The 20,595-nt window shown below is 43.1% G+C and overlaps 1 protein-coding gene across 4 annotated transcripts in view; it reads right to left on the reverse strand.

Annotated features, from left to right (window-relative positions):
- Positions 1–243: 243 nt before the first annotated feature.
- Positions 244–20,595, reverse strand: part of CHDH (choline dehydrogenase) — a 64,102-nt gene continuing 43,750 nt past the window's right edge. For all 4 annotated transcript variants that reach the window (XM_068253662.1, XM_068253665.1, XM_068253663.1 and 1 more), the window contains 3 exons: positions 12,629–12,771; positions 8,135–8,237; positions 244–4,244 (listed from right to left, as the gene is read on the reverse strand). In XM_068253662.1, the coding sequence (XP_068109763.1) occupies positions 3,826–4,244; positions 8,135–8,237; positions 12,629–12,771 (665 nt within the window). In that variant the 3' untranslated portion in view covers positions 244–3,825. The remainder of the gene's footprint in view (positions 4,245–8,134; positions 8,238–12,628; positions 12,772–20,595) is intronic.

Consider the following 20,595-nt stretch of genomic DNA (forward strand, 5'->3'; position numbering starts at 1 on the left):
CGTCGGCAAAGTGGCAGCTGCAGCTGCAGGCTGATTGATCAGGAAGCAGCCGCTCGCGCGAGCAGCTGCTTCCTGTCAATTCACGGCGGGGGGCTCCGTGAATAGCCTGCGGGCCGCCGATGGCGGCTCGCAGGCTAAATGTAAACACAAGCGGAAATAATCCGCTTTGTTTACATTGTACGGCGCTGCTGCGCAGCAGCGCCGTAAGGCAGATCGGCGATCCCCGGCCAATCAGCGGCCGGGGATCGCCGCCATGTGACAGGGGACGTCCTATCACTGGCTGCACAGGACGGATAGCGTCCTGTGCAGCCTCGATCACCGGGGATGAGCAGGTAGGAGAGGGAGGGGGGAATTTCGCCGCGGAGGGGGGCTTTGAGGTGCCCCCCCCCCCCCCGCAACTAGCCTGCCCACCAGAGCGATCAGACCCCCCCCTGCACACCATCCCCATAGGGGGGAAAAAAGGGGGGCGATCTGATCGCTCTGCATGAAACCTGATCTGTGCTGGGGGCTGCAGAGCCCACCCAGCACAGATCACAAAAAATAACGCTGGTCCTTAAGGGGGGGTAAAGGGTGGGTCCTCAAGTGGTTAACTGTAGTAAAATATCAGAATCTGAATCTTTACATCTTTGGACCTCAGCAGGGGTTGTTAGCTCACACTTGTTGCAGCCTCTGCCAGCTGCATTCAACTGCTCTCTGTTTTTTTTTTTCTTCTTTTTTTTTTCTTAGTTTTTGCCATGCTCCTGCATCCCTGGGCCCAAATTCGCATCATTGTCCCATAATTACGACAACAAGCATGAAAACAATAAAGAGAACCAGGATACAAGGAACAAGAAAAAAAGAAAAAGAAAAGAAGAGTTAGTATGGTGGTTTATAAAGAGTAGAAAAAGTCTATAAAGTAGATGAACCTGTAGTTGCAGCCAGCACCGTCTCCCAGAGTTCTTTAACCTGATCCACGACTGAGTACCTATTATCTATGCTAAGAAAGAATATGGTATTTAATTTTCATTCAAACAATGTGTGTGTGTGTGTGGGGGGGGGGGGGGCTATCCCTCCATTTATCTATAATTAATTTTCTAGCCAAAAGGGAGAAGATGTAAAAAGTTGTAGCTTGGGTTGAATGAGCAGGTCTCTTAGATTGCCCAAATAGCGCCATTACCTCGTCCATTCAAAACTTGGGATCCACAGTACTCCTAACAAAGGCTTCCAATTCTAACCAAAAAGATTAGATCTTTTTACAGCTCCAAAACCAATGCACATAAGACGAATTTGAAGTACCACATTTCCAGTAGCCTCTGTTAGTCCAGGCCCGCTGATCCTCATTCGTGGAATAAGATACCATCTGGACACCAGTTTAAACTGAGTTAGCTGAACATTGGTGCTAGCGGGAAGCCAAATATCTTCTCTAAAAGCTTGGCTCCAGTTTACATCATTAGCCCTATGACCCAGATCCTTTTCCCAACTAGCCATGTCCTGGGTTTGCTCATGCTCACCCACCTCGTTAGAGACTTAAAAGTTGTAAATTTTGCCCAGCGCCTTGACAGGGGTTATACCCAAAATAAAATAAGATTCAAATTTTTTCAAACTTCTTATAACGGCTTTCTTTTCAACAGCTCTTACAAAGTTAGTTACCTGAAGCTTTCCCAACGAGGTGGCTAGCACCAACAAGGTGGCTAGCACCATCACTGAGCCATCAATAACATACCAAATTCTTATATCTTTGTCAATTAATAGTGAACCAGCCAAGAGATTGACCCGGAGTGAAGTCAGGGTTGTCGTGTAGCCTCTATAATAGAGTCTGGCTCCTCGCTTTTTTGCTTCCAAATTCATTAAGTCTAAAATAGCTTGTAGAGTTGGTCTAATAAATGAGTGATTTGTACCACCTATTAGTCCACGTATCACTTTGGGTACCCAAGAAAGGGCGTTCTGAAAAGCTCTCCGATACTTCCCTTTTCCGGCTGTGATGGTGGAAATATTGGCGAGCTGGAACAGAATGTGGAGCATAGTGGGCAAAGGCATTAACAAGGGTGAGTTAACACCCCCTGCCACTGTTCAGATATGTAAAGATTCATATTTGAAGCAATCAAAACGCTGTCTATACTCATCCCTAGTGTTGAGAGTGACAGTTTAGTTAAAAGACTTGATTTGCAGAGTCTCCCTTTAAGCAGCATTTCTAGAAACACTGGAACATGGTTGTGTGTCTTACAAAAAAACAGCTAAGGTTAAAGAGTTTATCTAGGCCCGATGGGCAGACATTGAGGCAGTCTTTTCTGTAAACATCGACTGTTTGCATATTTCGTGAAGTAAAACAAGAGTCCAGTACATTTAATAATGTTCTTCTTAGAACTAGAGAACTAGGTGATAATTCGTGCATGCGCAGTAAAGACTGTGCCTGTCATTATATAATGGGGTTTTATCAGCCAATAGCAGGTGATGAGTTATTGATACGTCTCTGTTCAGATGATGTCACATTTAACTCTTTAGTGGTCGGTATTAAAGCAGCCGACGGGTTCCAGAGAGCCACTTCTGACTGCTGGCTGATGACTTATTCCTACTTTTATTTGTAATATGTCTTGTCATATTATCTAACTGTATGCTGTATATAGGCCTACGTGTTACGTAGTATAGATGGAACATAAGTATAGATGGAACATAAGAGAAAACCTGGTTGCCATGCAATGGAACCAAGAGCTGTAACGCAAAGAGGACTTACTACAGAACAATTGCTTCGCTGTGTAGGGATAAGCATCTGTATATCTGTATATCTGTTTACTGAATAGAACTTCTTAGGTGTCCTCAAAGTCTCAGGAGTTATTCTCCTAAGCTGTTGCTGTGATGAGAGTCAAGTTATTACACTTCCTGTGATATGGTGCCGAACGAAGGTGTAGTGTTGTTGCCAATAGCAACCAACGTATAGATTCTTACAACAGCCATGAGGGTGTACCAAATGGACAGAGGGAGAGAAACACGTGGAGAGAGAGAAAGGCACGCAGAAACACACAGAGATCATTACCTGTAAAGGGAGTGAGAGATACATATAAAGCACATGAAACAAACATGCAGAGAGAGTCATCAGCTAGGTGAAAGTTTGGGGAGACAGAGAAACTACAGACAAGTTGCAGGATGCAATCACAGTAGTACTACTGCACCAAGAGTTACCTTTCTACAAAGATTACCTTGCTTGTTGCTGGTGGAGGGAGGAGAGAGAGGGCACCATTCTGGCTGGCTTAATTAGTGCTGCCTGTGAAGAAGGTCCGGAATAAACAGCAGCAGCAGCAGGAGCAGAAGATCCCAGCAAGAGAGAGGTCAGAGGTGAGCAGAGGTCGAAGCAGGAAAAAAGGGTGCAGGAGTCCTTTTGGTAAAAAAGGCACTGCTTTAGGTGCCTCTAATAAAAGCTGCATTTTGTGACCTGATAGGAAAAATTGGGCCCTCAGGGTGCCGAATTTCACCTTCTTTGCCGTTTGCGGCTTTAAGAATAATCGTGATATGAATCTATGATAAACTCTGAGACAGAATAATAGTTACATAGTTATTTGGGTTGAAAAAAGACATACATCCATTGAGTTCAACCAGAAAATAATGTACACACCAGCCTGCTCCCTCACATACCCCAATTGATCCAGAGGAAGGTGAAAAACCCTTGCAAGGCGTGGTCCAATTAGCCCCAAAAGGGAACAAATTCCTTCCCGACTCCAGGGTGAAAAATTTTTGTTCTCCTTCAGGTTGGTGATGTCTACACCCGCATATGGTTGACGGGCTTTTTTGGGGGCATCATTATTATTGATTGGTGGTAAAAGTTTTACAGAAACAGTAGTTTCTAACTAGAATCTATCGCTGAGCTTCTAAATTGTGAGGTCTGAATACACGAATATTTTTTTCCTCAAGAGGCGGCATCCCCAGAATGATATCAGAAGCCTTTTCTGCCAACATAATTGTTGGTGCATTTAAATTTCCACTGACAATACTTGGCATGATTGAAGCATCCACAACTCGTAAATTCTCCACCCCAATAACCTTTGTATCTGGATCAACAACTGCAGTGCTGTCATTTGGTTGTCCCATTTTACATGTGCAGGATGGATGATAGGCTGTGTCTGCCTTCTGTCTAATGAAGGCATCAATTTCTTCATCTGTCTGCACACCAGGGCCAGGCAGGATTTCGGGTCCCCGGAATTCATCAAATGCTTTCTGTGTAAAGATCTCCCTGGACAACTTCACACACTGTCGGAAGTCTACAACATCCTTCTCTGTCAAAAAAATTAAGCAGTTATACAGAAATATATACAATATTGCAAACTGTTAGAAGGATAATTATGAAAACTAGAAAATGTGGGAGTCAGTGTTAAGAGTAAAAGAACCCTTAACACTGACTGTCTTATCTTGATCCATCTTCAGCATTTGCACATATCTTTAAAGCCACCATTCCAATGTTGGGCAGAAAGATCATTGGGAAAGGTGCATTAAACATTTTTTTTTAACATTATAAATCGCAAGCGCTAAACGCTTTTTAAAAAGATTTTCCAGGCATTTTTGAGCGATTTTCGATTTTTCTAAGTGCTTTTGTTTGCTGATTAGCTCTTTTTTTTCTCCAATCAGGAAGCGATCTCCTTGACCTGGAGCTAAATTCTTTGATGTACTTTGTAATGAAAAGTGTTTATAAAATCGCTTATCGAATCACTTTTTCAATGTGCGTAGAGATTTTCCTATACCTTCCATTGAAGTGCAAATACTCTAAAAATGGTGCAGGAGCCGCGTTTGCGATTGGAAAGAAAGCTCATCGCTCATGTGAGAACACTCACATTGGCTTTCATTGCACAAGCGCTCTAAGGCTTCTTGTTTACTGCATGCGATTCCGCTTTTTAATCGGTTTTTACATCCGATTCCGATTTTTAATCTTTACTGCATGCTGCATTTTTTTATCCGTTTTCTCGGTTGAATGTATTCAGGGAATTGAAAATCGGAATCGGAAATGGAATCGCAAAACGGATTTGCAATGTGCAGGGAGCCTTAAAGCGCCTTTTAAAACTCTAGTGCTTAAAATAATCTCAAAGCACTCATAGTATGAACAAGCCCTAACACTTACCTGTCTGGTATGGTAGCAAATTTTTAGAGGAATTGATAAACACAGCATTCGCAGCATTCTAAAAATGGTGACTGTTACTATACAATCATTTCATGTGACAATCAGTCAGTAATGACAGGGAAGTTATGTAACATTAAAAACATTAAAGGTGCCCACATATCTAGCTATGATGGGCAGATTTGACCAAGAGACAAATCTCTCTATGATCAAATATGATTAGAGAGAGATCTGTCGGCTGCCTATACACTGCAGGCTGATTCCAGATCAATTTTAGCATGAAATCTCTAGGGAATCTGCCGAGTCTGCCACTTCCGCTGCCTTGCCGCTGCCCTCCTAGTGTATAAATGTACAACCCCCCCATATTTCCATTTACAAAATTACCTGTTGTGTGTCACCTAATGCCTGATGCCCATCCATCTTCGGAATCCCCCACTCTTCCGTTAGCGATATACACGCCACAGGCATATAGCACATGACACGTGTGTGACGTCACATGGGGGAACAGCGCAGAGCATTTTGTATTGTTCGTCGCTTGTCCCGATATCGCTTGCAGTTACCACCATGCACCCAAACAGCCATGAATGCCTGTCATCTTGCAGCATGTCCGATCGATACATGCAACCGATCGGATGGTGAATCGACCACCAAGTCGAGAGATTTATGGCCACTTTAAATATACAGAAAATAACAAAAGAAAATGAAACAAAATACACTAAGGCCTCTTTCAAATGGGAGGCTGAAGCCGGTGAATTCACCACCTGTCAGCGGCTCCAGGTGCTTACTGGTGCTAAGCATGAGCATTAGTGCTTGTGCTATTGATTCACATCTGAGTGTGGCCAGGGCTGTACTAAGATGCGGCATGATGCAATTTGTTGTTGCTGGTGCTGGTTAACTGCAACATGTAGCCTTAATATTAGGCACATGCAAGCTAAGTGAATCCAAACGTTCTTGTATCATGGTGGATTAACATTTAGCAAGTGCTTCAGCTAGAAAGAAGATATATATCAAGTTTGCCTCAGGTCAGTGAACCTCTTTCCAATACCTATTATGCACATTGATATATTCCAATATAGCTGCCTGAGCAAAACACTTCTCTCTTTTGCTTTTCCCCTAACTCAGTTTCTACGAGCAATCATCTGGACTCTGGAGAATAAGGAAATGGAGAGGTGCTGGAGAAATATTTGGAGTTCAGCTCACATTGGACTGCTGTGCTCTATTCTGAGGACAGATACAAATAGTCTAATTCAGTAAGCTAAGTAAATGACATAGAAGAGAGAATGAGGATGGTGGCACTCGTGAGGATGAAAGGTTTTCTGCTAATCATTCTCATCTTTGCCACTAATTCCACAACAAAGCTGATTTTTCTGTGGCTTCAATTCCCAAACTGCTGTTCGGTAAAAAAAAACAAAAAAAAACAGGTCGGCAAAATACCGCATTCGGTACTTTAGATTCTTTTGGCAATTCACAAGTGAGGTAGAAGTTCGGTAATTTACCTAAAAAGACCTGTGCGGTAACAGTTACCTGCTGTTCTCCCACTGACAGCATTACAATAGTATAACGCATCTCCAGTATGTTTTTAGATGCACGTGTTATAATAATGTTTGTTCTACTCCCTCTGAATCTATTAGCCTTTATTGACATTTTATTTACTAGCCTGTGTTGAACTCTCAGTAAACATTAAACATGCCATGCTTAGATAATTTCCCCACTTGCTCCTCCTTGTATTCAAACAGGAACCTCAAGGGTTAAACATCTGAAGGGCAGCAAAGGAAATTTCTTTCGTGCCGTGCTCTCCTCTTCTGCCTGGGGTAGAGAAGCTTGACTCTCCCGAGAACATGTCACAGCATATCAGATGGAGTAGCAAGAGAGAGAGGCTGTGCCTATTGGCTCTCTGCTTCTGTCACTCATGGAATAGCCACTCTGAAGGCATGTGGACAGAGCCGGGACAAGGTCCTCCAGCACCAAAGGCTGAGACACCAAAGTGCGCCCCTCCATCCCTCCCAGCCGTCACACACGGATAGACTAAGAGGCGCCCCAGGGCCCACAACCTCCCCAACACCTTAATATCTAGTTATCTGGCTTGCAGTCACTGCCATGTATCCCCTTTTCTTATTTCTTTCTGCTTCAAACACAATTAGGAATGACAGCTGAATGAATTCTGCGCCCCCTCCTACACTGCGCCCTGAGGCTGGAGCCTCTCCAGCCTCTGCCTCGGCCCGGCCCTGCATGTGGAAGCTGGTTTTTGACACCAAAGCGCTACCGATAATTACCAAACTAGTTATTGTGCTTTACCGCATGTTTTAATCTTTATGAATTGACATTTTACTGACATGTCTTGAGGTATTTACCACACCAGTTGGCAATTTACCTCACTGGTCTATAATTTCAGCTTGAAATGCGGTAACAGCCTTGATGAATTGACATTTTTTCTAAATGCTCAGTAAAATCAGCTGCTTTTTGCATTACTGAATGCGGTAATGCTTTGTGAATTGAAGCCTTTGTCACCTCCTAATTTTCTGCTGGCTATCAGTCAGAGAAACAGGAGCTGGGCAGTTTTCAGCTCACTCTGAATTGTTAAGTGATGCCCATAGGACAGCATAAATATTTCCCATAAGTGACTGTGTCGATTACTGGGTCAGAAAGCCAGAATGCAGAATTATTATGGTGTGTTTAAAAATGGTATTGGAGCAGTAACATTGGAGCAGTAACAGTTGTTTTACCTAATTTCTTGGTGATGGTTATGTTTTCCAGGCATGACACACAGATTTGTGACCATGCCTTAAGATGTAATATTAGTTATTAGGTTCGCTCTCACATCCTTCGTCCATTCAGTAAAGTATCCCAATGTCAATACACCTAATATTAAATCACTGTGATATAATTTGTGTTCGGAGAATGGCTGGCAGGCATAGAAGACAGCTTCTATATTTTAATCATCACAGATTCCCTTGAAATATTGGATGCAGATTTCAGCCTAAAAGTCACTTCACTGTCACACATTTTATGTGACAAATAGGACTGACGACCATTGAGTGATAAAACCGCTATACTCACCGGTAGAAAGGTAGTTTGGATTGATAGTGGGATGGTCTCGGGGGTCAGCACTACGAAGTTTTACCAACCCCACACTTGTACCTCTCATGGTTCCAACATGCACCTAGGATATATAATGCAACACAAACTCTGAGAGCCTGAGATTCTTCTACATTTCTGTGCATTGTTTAGCAACATTTAAATGATACACAATACTGAAAAATGAAGAGAAGCGGGCAAGTGTGTTTAGACCTTTACACAACCGTTATGGTAGCCTACAGCAGCACACACAATACACTACACTGGGACACATATGATACACATAGGATAACAGAATCTAAAATTTGTTTTTATTGGTGTATTGTGTTAATCTTGCACTTTTACTGCATCAACCTTGTCAAACTTTAGCAGCTGGATATAAAAACAATTTTCAGCCCACTGCTCTGTAAACAAAAGTGTGTAGGAATGTTTGCCATTGCTCAGCTTGCAAAAATAATTTCAGAGCACTTTCAAGCAGAGGCATAACTACAAATCATGGAGCTTCCACACCAAAGCCAAAATGTGCACCACCCTGGTTCAACCCCATCCCTCATAGTGACATCCATCTGACAGGTGTCATATTACAGGTATGGCCAGCATAACAGTGTACTACAACAACTGCTTTGGAGGGGACTTGTGTCAGAGGGAGGGAATGTAATATGTGGGGCTTCTGCCCAGTAGACACACCTTGGCTTTTATTATCAAAGCTGATTCTTAGAGTCATATCCTATTGCTGAACTTTTAAATTAGGCGGTGCTCCCGTCGCCTAATCAAATTTAATTTAACACTCCCAGGTGGAAAATAACTCATCTGGGCGATATTATCACCCAGCGAGTTCTTTGCACCCTATCCTTTAACGTTTTTCATGCTGCCAGGAAGCAACGCTTCCCATCAGATATGAGGGTTAGCTTAGACCTGCAAAGAGCAGGTCTAAACATGCTAATGCATGTGTTGCGCTGCTGCATCTGGGGAATCTTCTTTAAAGGGACTCTGTAACAAAAATGTCATTGTGTTTTCTACCATCCTACAGGTTCCTAAACCTATTATAATGTGCTCTGGCTTACTGCAGCACTTTCTACTATCACAATCTCTGTAATAAATCAGCTTATCTTTTCCCTGTCGGACTTGTCATCCTGTGTCTGGAAGGCTGCCAACTCTTCAGTGTGATCTGCTATGCATGCCCCCTCTATGCACACTCCCCTGTGTGTGTGTGTTATTTACATTAGCCAACTTTTCTCTGCTCTCTTATCTTTTACAAGCTGGATAAATCCTCTGTTCACATACTGATGAGTCACATACTTCAGAATTACAGACAACCGGGCAGAGCTGTCTGCAAGAAGAAGCAATCAGCTTGTAACTCTTCAGTGAGCTGCAGGGGGAAAGAAACACACAAATGATCTCTTGAGATTCAAAAGGAAGGCTGTATACAGCCTGATTGTGTATGGATGTACTTTCTATGTGTGGACATACTGTACATCAACCTACTTCCTGTTTTGGTGGCCATTTTGTTTGTTTACAAATAAACTTTTTAAAACAGTTTTTGACTACTTTTAATGCGTTGGAGAGCGGCAAAATTGTGACAGAGGGGAATAGGAGATGTCCCCTAACACACTGGTATGTTTACTTTTGTGCGATTTTAACAATACAGATTCTCTTTAATAAGAAGACTCCCAGAGCTCCCCATCAGGACGCCGCACATCACCGAAGCCCCCCGCAGCTGCGCTGGTCAACTGCCAGTAATTCACCTACCACCACTGCAAGTCCTGACACTGTAATTACAGTGTATCTATAAATGTAATTACTGTCTCTCTGAGCCCCGGCAAGCATCTTTGAAGCTCCCGCCGAGGCTCCCCATTGGTCCCTACCTGGACCATTTTCATTGGTCCAGACAGTGGACCATTGGGAAGCCCAGGTCGGAGCCTCAAAGATACTTTGCCGGTGCTCAGAGAGACAGAAATTACAGTGAGAGATACACTGTAATTACAGTGTTGGAACTTGCAGATAGAGGCAGTGAGTGTTTAGCGGCAGTAGGCAAATTACTGGCGGGTGATCAGTGCAGCTGTGGGCGGCTTCAGCGATGTGCAGTGGCCAAACAGGGAGCTCTGGGGTAAAGGAAAAATAATCTCACACACCTCTGTTCAGCGGATGCTGGTGCAGGATCCTCAGCAAAGTTGTAATCCACAAGATCAAAGTATGGATCTGCACACAGTCTTATCAGGAACAGTGCAATATAAATTGTCCCATCACACACATACATTATTCTGACTGTACACTTACTCTCTGGGGAGTCAGGCCATGGTGATGAAGGACAGCATCACAGAGCTAACCTTGCGCCCCATCGCCCGTAACATGGGATCACCTGAGTAATGCTCCCTTGCGATCAGCCATTGTGCGAAGGAAACCAGCAATAGGATTTGCTGGTAATCCTTGTGCGATAGCAAGGTGATAAGTAGCTTGCATCTGCAAGCTACTAATCACTTGGAATAGGATATGGCCCTTTGTTTTTTAAAAATTACTGATATTTCTAATACTAGTACTAGCATGCAAGAACCTGCAGAAGCATGCTAGGATGCAAGGTGCAATAGCGAGTATGGTGTCTTTTTTTTATGTACACGTGCTGCACCACTGACCACCCGGTGAACTTTGCTTTAAACAAGCACAATTTTGACTAGTTGTTATGTGATTTGTGTCCTATAGGAGAAAAGCGCTTTATAAAGGTTTTGTTGTTAAAAATCTGTGGTACTGTTTTTAAAGCTCTAACTAATTAGCATATGTATGATATGCAGAACAAGTAATGACTAACATTTGGCTAGACTGCGGCACAGCTGGTGATATGACAGTTATAGATATTTAAGAAAGAGTTTATAGCTTGGCAGTTTAAATAGAAACATAATTCTTGCCTTGTCATGAAATCACCTGTGAGTCATCAAGTTGTCACAGACATCAGTGTGATGCTGTGTGGTTGTCTCTTAAAATGGTCTGAAAGCCAGCATTTCTACTTTGCGCTTAAAGATTCCTCACGGCTTGAAAGCTACTATCCCAGAATTTTTTTTAGCAGAACATCACTGAAATGGTTAAACAAAAGCATTTTGTCCTGCTATTCAGCTTCAATCTGCATCCAAACTGTAGATGACAGTATCTTTGTTTACATTCCAATCTTCTTACAATGTGTGTAAACACAGTCTAATGCCAGGCATACACGGCTCGATAATGCACCGGTATCGAGCCAGCGGCTCAATGCCGGCACGTCCCCGCTTGAGCGCACGGGCGCGTGAATCGATTGCCGCTCGTCTCCGCGGGCTTTTCCTTATCAGCGCTTCGTTTTTTGCAATGTCCGCCCGCGGGGATCGAGCGCGGAATCGATCCGCCGCGGTGATGGGACACGTCAGATATTATCAATTGAGCCATCAGCGGCTCGATTGATAACCAGAAACTCGCCGTGTATGCCCAGCATAACAAGTGGAAAGGAGCTCTCTGTGCTTGAAATACACACACACAGTTCAGAAAAGCTCTTTAGAAGATGTTCATATATAATAAAATGCAATGCCAGCTTTCAGGGTACGATAAACTACACTTTGGAAACTTGTAATTTGTAAACAGACAATATTGCTTATGCACAAAAGCAAATATGATAACTGTGTGAGTAATAAAAAGTAGGAAAACACATTTTTATTGAATGTTATGTCGGAGTTTCAGACCACTTTAAGAGTCTTTTATCTGGGAGAATGCAGAAGGCCCAAGTTACATAGTTACATAGTTATTTGGGTTGAAAAAGACATATGTCAAATGAGTTCAACCAGAAAATAAAGTAATACACCAGCCAGCTCCCTCACATATCCCTGTTGATCCAGAGGAAAGCAAAAAACCCTTCCAAGGCACGGTCCAATTAGCCCCAAAAGGGAAAGAAAATCCTTCCCGACTCCAGATGGCAATCAGATAAAATTCCTGGATCAACACCACTGGGCATTACCTAGTAATTATAGCCATGGATGTCTTTCAACGCAAGGAAAGCATCTAAGCCCCCTTTAAATGCAGATATAGAATTTGCCATAACTACTTTCCGTGGCAATGCATTCCACATCTTAATCACTCTTACTGAAAATTATATGTCATTCATAAGGATGATCGGAATGGGCAAATTCAAAATTCTTTAGAATTCCAAATTTTGAACTGGTGTGCCAACTTAAATACCAAGATCAGCCAATTCGGAATATTTTGCATACAAGTCTTTGACACCGATTTTCAAGTTAACTGAAAAACCCTCAAACATGTTATGATTATCAAATTTGCTATATATGCCAATTGTGAGGCAAAAAATCTTGTCAGGAAAACACATTTTATAACTCAGTGCAGAGTTAGATGATGGTGACTTGGGCTAATTACATTCCCCATACTTCAATCTACAGTTGTAAGTAAATCTGTACAATGCATTAAAACAATATAGCATTGGGTATACTTATACTTAAGTATCCTTACTTGGAAAGCCTCCATGTTAGGGTTCACCCGCCCATGATCTATGACTTGAGATGGGAGGAAATGGAACTGGATGTCGGGATGTTCCACTCCCGGAGCACTTCGAATAAATCCACCCGTCTCTAAGTGTGCCGTGGCCCCATATCCTGATGGTCAATGAACCAAGGCAATAAATTCAGATCACATATAATGATTATGGTACAATTTATGTAGTCATAAAACAGTCAAGGTCTACTTAGGTAAAAGGTTTATTAGAAGGGAAATGTAGCATTCAACCTTGGGACAGAATGTTCCCTTGATTTATTCACCACATAGAGATAAAGCATCAAGTCAGAAACCTTATGCATAGCCAGATAAAACCAAGTGGATTAGAAGAGTTTAGCATTGTTTATGACAAGCAGGTCTTATGAAGACATAGGACATGTGTACTGTGTCCTGATGTTTTGCAATGCAGTAGTGGTAGTAAGGGCTATACCTTCATCATCTGGTGTTCACCAAGTTCCCGCTGGTGCCACAAAATGTCTGATTTACTATAATTAACATAGAACTAAAACGTATTGAAGAAATTGTTCTCCATATAATTAATTCTCAAATAGGGCAAATTGTGGTAAAAAAATGTTACTCCTTTCTTGTGGCACAAATCTTCATCAGATTATTTTAACTCCTGGCAGCTCCATATAATACTTGTAATGGAAGAAGCCATGAGCAGCAACGTGAGTAGGTAACAATGTGAATAACACCTAAAGAACCAGTGGAGGACAATGACAGCAGAAACATATAAGAATTACTATTCATAAGCTCTGCAACATAGAAAAAATCCTGCAACACAGTGAGGTGAGTGTGCAAGGGCTAGACAATTAATTTGTATCAAAACAAGATCTATATTGCGCATTCAGTTGCACCACTCATGAGGTAATGAAAAGTATAACAACTTTATTCAACAATAATACACTATACAAACACATAAAAATCAATTAAAACCAATACACCATTTGGCCAATCATAAAGCATTGATATAATATCACCAAATAGCCAGTTCAATTATGAGCAATCAAAATCATCAATCAGAATATATCACCTGAGGTGCTCATAAGTGAGCCAACCTCAAGTGTAGAACCCGGGTTCAGTATTGCTGTTCATAATGGTAAAGTGCTAACAGTGAAGGAGCGTAGTGCATAAATATACCATAAATAATACCAAACATGACCCCATACAATAGTAAAAAACCAAGTAAAAATCATCACAAATTCACAGTGAGCAAAACAGTGTGCAAGATGCGATTTTATACTGAGAAACATAGTGATGCACAAGAGAGTGCCAATTCATCACCCATTGGATTAGAACTGGAGGAGCCACAATGGTGAGGCGGAAGGGAGCACCGGCAGACTTCTCCACGGGTTCCACATCAGTCACGTTGCATTATCAAGAGAGGAGGGGGATAACCAGCTATGTGTCTCAGTATAAAATCACATCTTGCACTATTGCATAAGCACTTTTTTTGCTTACTTTGAATGAGCACCTCTGGTGAAATATTCTGATAGATTCTTTTGATCCTTATAATTTCTCCAAATAGCCAGTTCAATTAGAACAATACTTTATGATTAGCCACATGGTGTATTGGTTTTAATTCATTTGTATGTGTTTGTATAGAGCATTATTTATTGTTTGGGAGGTACATTATGCTAAGAATTATTTTACTCTAAATGCATTTTAATTACCTAACGACCGGGTCACGCCAACTGGCGTAAATGCGGCGGCAGCCCCAGGACCGCTTAATCTCAATTGACGTCAAGTCCTGGGATGGGGTTTTGCAGAGGATCGCATGCGTCGATGCGCACGCATCTCCGCTTGAATTACGGAGCTCCGCTCCTTCATCAGATCGCTGTCTATTTACACTGTACAGCGCTGCTGTCCCCTCTGGAGGCACAATGGCGATCGGCTGTCATAGGCTGATGCCTATGACAGCCGATTGCTGTGATTGGCTGTCGGGGGGGGGGGGGGTTATAAAAAAAAAGAAAGTAATATTTATTTTAAAAAAAGACAAATAAAAAAAAAGACAAATAAATAAAAAAGTAAATAAATAAACATCCTGAGAGCAATCAGAGCCCACCAACAGAAATCTCTGTTGGTGGGCAGAAAAGCGAGGGGAAATCACTTTTGTGCACAGTTGTACGGCCCTGCAGCAAGCCCTTAACCTCCTCCTGAGCATTACGCCGCCCAGGAGGTGATGCAACTTTGTGCCACGCCGCTGAATACTGTAAATGTGCTGTAATACCTGCAAAACCTGCATAAATGAGTCCTGCACCCTCCGTTCCACCATTTATACATTACCCTGCCTGGATCCAGCGATCGGCGCAGCCTCCCCGGACAGCTCCGGTCTTTACTATGGGGAGGATCACACATGACGTCATGACGTCACCGACATCATGCGCAAACCCGATCCTCCCCATAGAGAGACCGGAGCTGTGCCGGGAGGCTGCACGATCGCTGGATCCAGGGGAGGTAATGTATAAATGGGGGGGATCGCAGGGGAGCGGAGGGTGCAGGACACATTAACTAGCGAGCCTAGTGCTAGCAGAAGGTTTTGCAGGTATTACAGCACATATATTCAGTGGTTGGCACTCAGGAGGACAGATAGTGGTATGCCCGACACAGTGTTGGGCATACCGCTAAGGAGGTTAAAGCTGCAGTGGCCTACATTGTAAAAAAATAGCCTGGTCACTAGGGGGGTGTAAGCCTATGGTCCTGAAAAGGTTAACTGGAAAACAAAAATGAAAAAAATATTATTTCTCAGTTCTTAGCAATTATAGTGTTAAAATTTACTTTGGATAAAACCCACATATTTTATTTAACCATTTGTCCCGGTTATTGCAATGTTTAAAATATTTCCCTAGTACAATGTATGGTGTCAATATTTTATTTGGAAATAATGGTGCCATTTTTTCAGTTTTGCATCCATCACTAATTATAAGCCCACAAATTTAAAAATAACAGTAATATACCCTCTTGACATATCTATCAAAAAAGTACAGTCCCTAAGGCAACTATTTCTGTATTTTTTTTTTCTATACCAAAAAAAAGTTTCGGTACTATGGGGGGAGTGTGGGAGGAAAATTGCTAATTTTAGATGTAAGTGTTGGTATTTTTATTAAATAAAACGTGTTTAGATGTAGTTTTACTATTTGGCCGCAAGATGTCCTCACTCATTATATCCGATTCACGTACTTACGTATGTGAATCGGAAGTAATGCGTGGCACTGTAACTTAAGGAAGATACAATGACGGGCCACAGGGACTTAGATTAACTGCGTTCCCATTCATTCATCTCCCCACTAACAGGCGGCAACGGGAGCGAGTGTGCGGGAGTGCACGGCAACCGCCTGCCGCTGAAGACGTGTGTGTGTTCACTGCCCTGGGACTGCAGGCAAAGTTTTCCCAGGCTGTGATTATACTGCACCAGGTGCAGTAAGTAGTTACAGTGCAGTGTGTTTTGTTTTAGCACAGGGCTTTGGCTACATGCAGCTGGAGCCTTACAAGTGTCAATTCTGGGCGGGGGTAATTGTACTTCCCTGCTGGGTGAAATACATGTCAAGGGCCTGTGCTTATTGGTGGGGTGAGCTTTGCAGCTAGGAGGTGTTTGGATTGGGTGACAGAGCAGAGCTATATACAGGGTGAGTGGTTAGATCTAGTGCAAATAAGAACGGTCAGTCATTAGGTTGGGGTAAGGTTACATTTAGTTGTTAGGGCTAGAAGATTTGGGCTAAGCATTAGGTGGAGTATAGGGGTGTCAGTGAGGGAATATGTTGAGGGAGGTTAGGGTTAAGCTTCATGGAACGGATAATATTAGGGAAGAATTACAATAAAGCATTGCAAATGGGATTTACATTTGAAGGAGGTTAGGTGATAGCAACAGAATTCAATGTTAATTATGGTTAAGTGAATGATGGGGTACATGTGCTGAAACACTGATGAAAACCATGTTGCTTAGCTGAAGCCACTGATACTCTGCACTAGAGATGGCCCGAACGGTTCGCCAGCGAATGGTTCCCAGCGAACTTCCGGTGGGTTGCGTTCACGGAGAACCGCAAACTTTTCCAGAAGTTCGGTTCCCCCCCATAATGCACCATTAGGGTCAACTTTGACCCTTTACATCACAGTCAACAGGCACATTGTAGCCAATCAGGCTACACTCCCTCCTGGAGCCACTCCCCCCCCTTATAAAAGGCAGACACCGCCTGCCATTTTACTCACTTGTGTGCCTGCAGTAAATTGAGAAGGGACAGCTGCTGCTGCAGACTCTCATAGGGAAAGATTAGTTAGGCTCTTGTAGGCTTGTTAGCTTGCTCCTTGTTGTTCACAGTGCACCCACCCACCTATCTACGTGAGTTGAGCGCACGCAGTGTCACTGTGCCTGTCCGCTACCTGTGTGTGACAGGTGCACATTGTAATATCCATTACTGCATATACCTACCTACCTGTTGTTCACAGTGCACCCACCTACCTAAGTGAGTTGAGCGCACACAGTGTCACTGTGCCTGTCCGCTACCTGTCTGTGTGTGACAGGTGCACATTGTAATACCCATTACTGCATATACCTACCTACCTGTTGTTCACAGTGCACCCACCTACCTAAGTGAGTTGAGCGCACGCAGTGTCACTGTGCCTGTCCGCTACCTGTCTGTGTGTGACAGGTGCACATAGTAATATGAAAAGCAACAAAAAAGAGAATTGGCTCATGGGTGCATGAAAATCAATAAATATCTTTATTAGTAAATCACATACAAAAACCCTAAGGCTTAACCAAAACAAAACACCATAATACATACATTGTTAAAATATGTCACAACTCCGCCAAAAATTGCCACTAAGACTTTAGATCCCTGTAATAACTAAGGGGCTGCAGTCCCCAAAAATTAAACTGAGATGCTTCTCACTGAATATTGGCTGGCTGAAAAAATGCATGAAACCATTGTGGAAAAATCCTCTATCCATGACAATGATATCAAGTTCATAAAATTCATAAATCTGTGCCCCCCACTCACAGGGGCAAATATAGCACCAATGGATAAATAATTGTTGAAGTGAGGCCTTGAGCAAAGCATTAGAAGTTAGTCATGCGGTTAATGTCCACAAAACTACACCCCCCACTCGCAGGGGTAAATGTGGCATCAATAGAAGAATGGTTAACGAAGCAAGCAGGCTGTCGGCAAGAGATTATAGGCAAATCATGCTGTTAGTTGATGATGGAGTCAAAGCTTCAAGCATGTGGTAGATTATATATGCGCAGCATAACCTGGAACATGATGACCAAACCAGCATCTGTAGCAAAATGCATAAAGCAATGAAAAGCCAGAGAGTATGGTGCCAGTAAAAGTCCAATGCTCAGTGTCCACCAGTAGTAAAATATTTGAAAGCAGCTCAGAACATTGATACAATGATTGAACAGGTTTCTGCGAATGGCATGACTTGTTATACCAGCAAAGTTCCAATGTTCAAAGTCAAAGTCCAGCCATGAATTTGTAGATCATGCATGCATGTATATATAGTTACCAATCCAGCTGTATATTGGCGGTTTCAAAAAATGATGGTAGTAGGGTCCCAGATGGCAAGATGGCGGAGCTAGCTCGCTGTGAGATAGCCTGACATGTTTCGCCGTTTACTAACGGCCTTCTCAAAGGCGGACAGCGAAGAGCACATTACTAAGACGCCATAGCGGCGTTCTTATAGTAGCCGCACTTGCCTCGATCTCCGACCACGCCCCCTGCGTACTCCCACGTAAGCGCCCCGCATCAGGAGGCGGAGACGCCTAGACGCACGCCACTGGAGCGCAACTGCGCTCCATCTCGGCAAGGCCGGAAGAAACTTCATCCGGCGTATGCCCACTATGACGTGCCGACACATGGGAGGGCGCGGGGAAAGACGGCAAGCGTGCAAAATATAATACATGAACAAAAAACAAAAATACATAGTGAATACCAATTAAAACTAAATATACCTAACAGATAACAACCAGGGAAGCAAGCCTGAGTTCTCACAACAATGTGGTAAAGCAGTAGCTGCCGCAGTTGCATCATATAAGCATATTAAATACTAAACAGAACGTATGAACAGCCGTAGGTGCGAATCACTACTGGACATATAACTGCACCATGTCCAGAGTACTCTATGGGCAGTATGAAAGCGACAGAGGGAAAAAGATGGGGAGGAAAACCTCCCATACAGACAGGTGGGGAAGAGAATGGCCAGATGTAAATAAGCATTAGAGAAAAGGGGGCCAAACAAAAAACGACTAAGGAATTTAGTTCACCAACAAGCCTAATTCGGGAGAAAGACCTGGTAGTTAATGCTGTCATTAAGTCCCTTGTGTTTAGTGGCCCCAAGATTAAAGATCCACCAAAATTCTATTTGGAGTAAAGCTCTATCAACATTCCCCCCCTAGGATGCTGATGTATCACATCAAGCCCTATAAATTTAACATAATGGGCATTACCACAATGTTCCAAATGAACATGTCGGGAGATTGGGGATTTAAAGTGAATGTTTACCAATCTAAAAATAAAAAAGTCAGATACTCACCTAAGGAGAGGGAAGGCTCGGTCCTAATGAGCCTTCCCTCTCCTCTCCCGGTGCCCGGTCCCGCGCACGATCCCCCGTAGCAGTATTCGACCAGTTCAGTCAAATACTGCCACTTCCGCAGCCAAAGGGAGCTTTCAGAAGCCTTCGGGAGCACTCGGGCTCCCGAAGACGGGCCGCTCCATACTACGCATGCGCGAGCGCCCTCTATGACGCACTCGCGCGTACGTAGTATGGAGCGGCCCGTCTTCGGAAGCCCGAGTGCTCCCGAAGACCTCTGAAGTCCCCGCGGTGGCGGACGTGAACGGGGGAGCCAGCGCAGCACCGAGGGCATCGGGAGAGGAGAGGGAGGGCTCATTAGGACCGAGCGTTCCCTCTCCTTAGGTGAGTATCTGACTTTTTTATTTTTAGATTGGTAACCATTGGCTTTAAAGTTGCAACATGTAATATCCCCTACATGGTCCTTAATTCTTTCTTTTAAAGCACGAGAAGTTTTTCCAATATAACAGCAGCCACATCTACAATATAGCAAATAAATGACCGCTGGGGTATTGCAATTCACAATGTTGCAAATACCACCTGCGGCCATTAGGTAAAACTACCGATTTACCAATTTGTAAATATTGGCAATAGGCACATCCGCCACAGCTATATGTGCCCTTCACTTTGCAATGACTACCAGGTCCTTTTTCCCCCCAAAAATGGCTTGCGGAGAGCAAATCCCTCAGCGTTTTACTACGTCTATAAGTAATCTGTGGTTTAAAGGGCACAAATTCATTAATGGTATTATCACTGGTGAGGATGTGCCAATGTCGCTGGAGAATGCCATCTACCTCTCGATTTTGATCATTATATCTCGTAATTAAGCGAGTTTCTTTAGAATCTGTTATGGTCTTGGTCTTCTTTTGTAATAGATCAAGACGATTAGTTGATTTGGCTCATTTGTATGCTTTTTTGAGCCAACGATCTTTATAACCTCTTTCTTTGAATCGAGACCGCAACAATTTAGCTTCCTTCTCAAATGTAATATCGTCAGTACAATTTCGCCGAACACGTAGATATTGTCCGGTCGGTATACCGCGTATAGTGTGTAATGGATGCACACTATTTGCATGCAGATAAGCATTAGATGCTGTGGACTTCCGATAGATCTGAGTAGATAGACAACCTCCATCAACCCTGACAATAAGATCCAAAAAGGAGATTAAACTGCGGTGACTCTCCATGGTAAATCTCAAATTCCAATCATTATGATTTAAAGTTACAATGAACTCATCCAGCAAATCTTTGCCACCAGTCCAAAACATAAGCACATCGTCTATGTACCGTACCTGTGCCAAGACACAATGTGGCAGTTGCGCTCCAGTGGCGTGTGTCTAGGCGTCTCCGCCTCCTGA

The sequence above is a fragment of the Hyperolius riggenbachi genome, chromosome 9 (assembly GCF_040937935.1).
Source record: "Hyperolius riggenbachi isolate aHypRig1 chromosome 9, aHypRig1.pri, whole genome shotgun sequence".
Lineage (NCBI taxonomy): Eukaryota > Metazoa > Chordata > Amphibia > Anura > Hyperoliidae > Hyperolius > Hyperolius riggenbachi.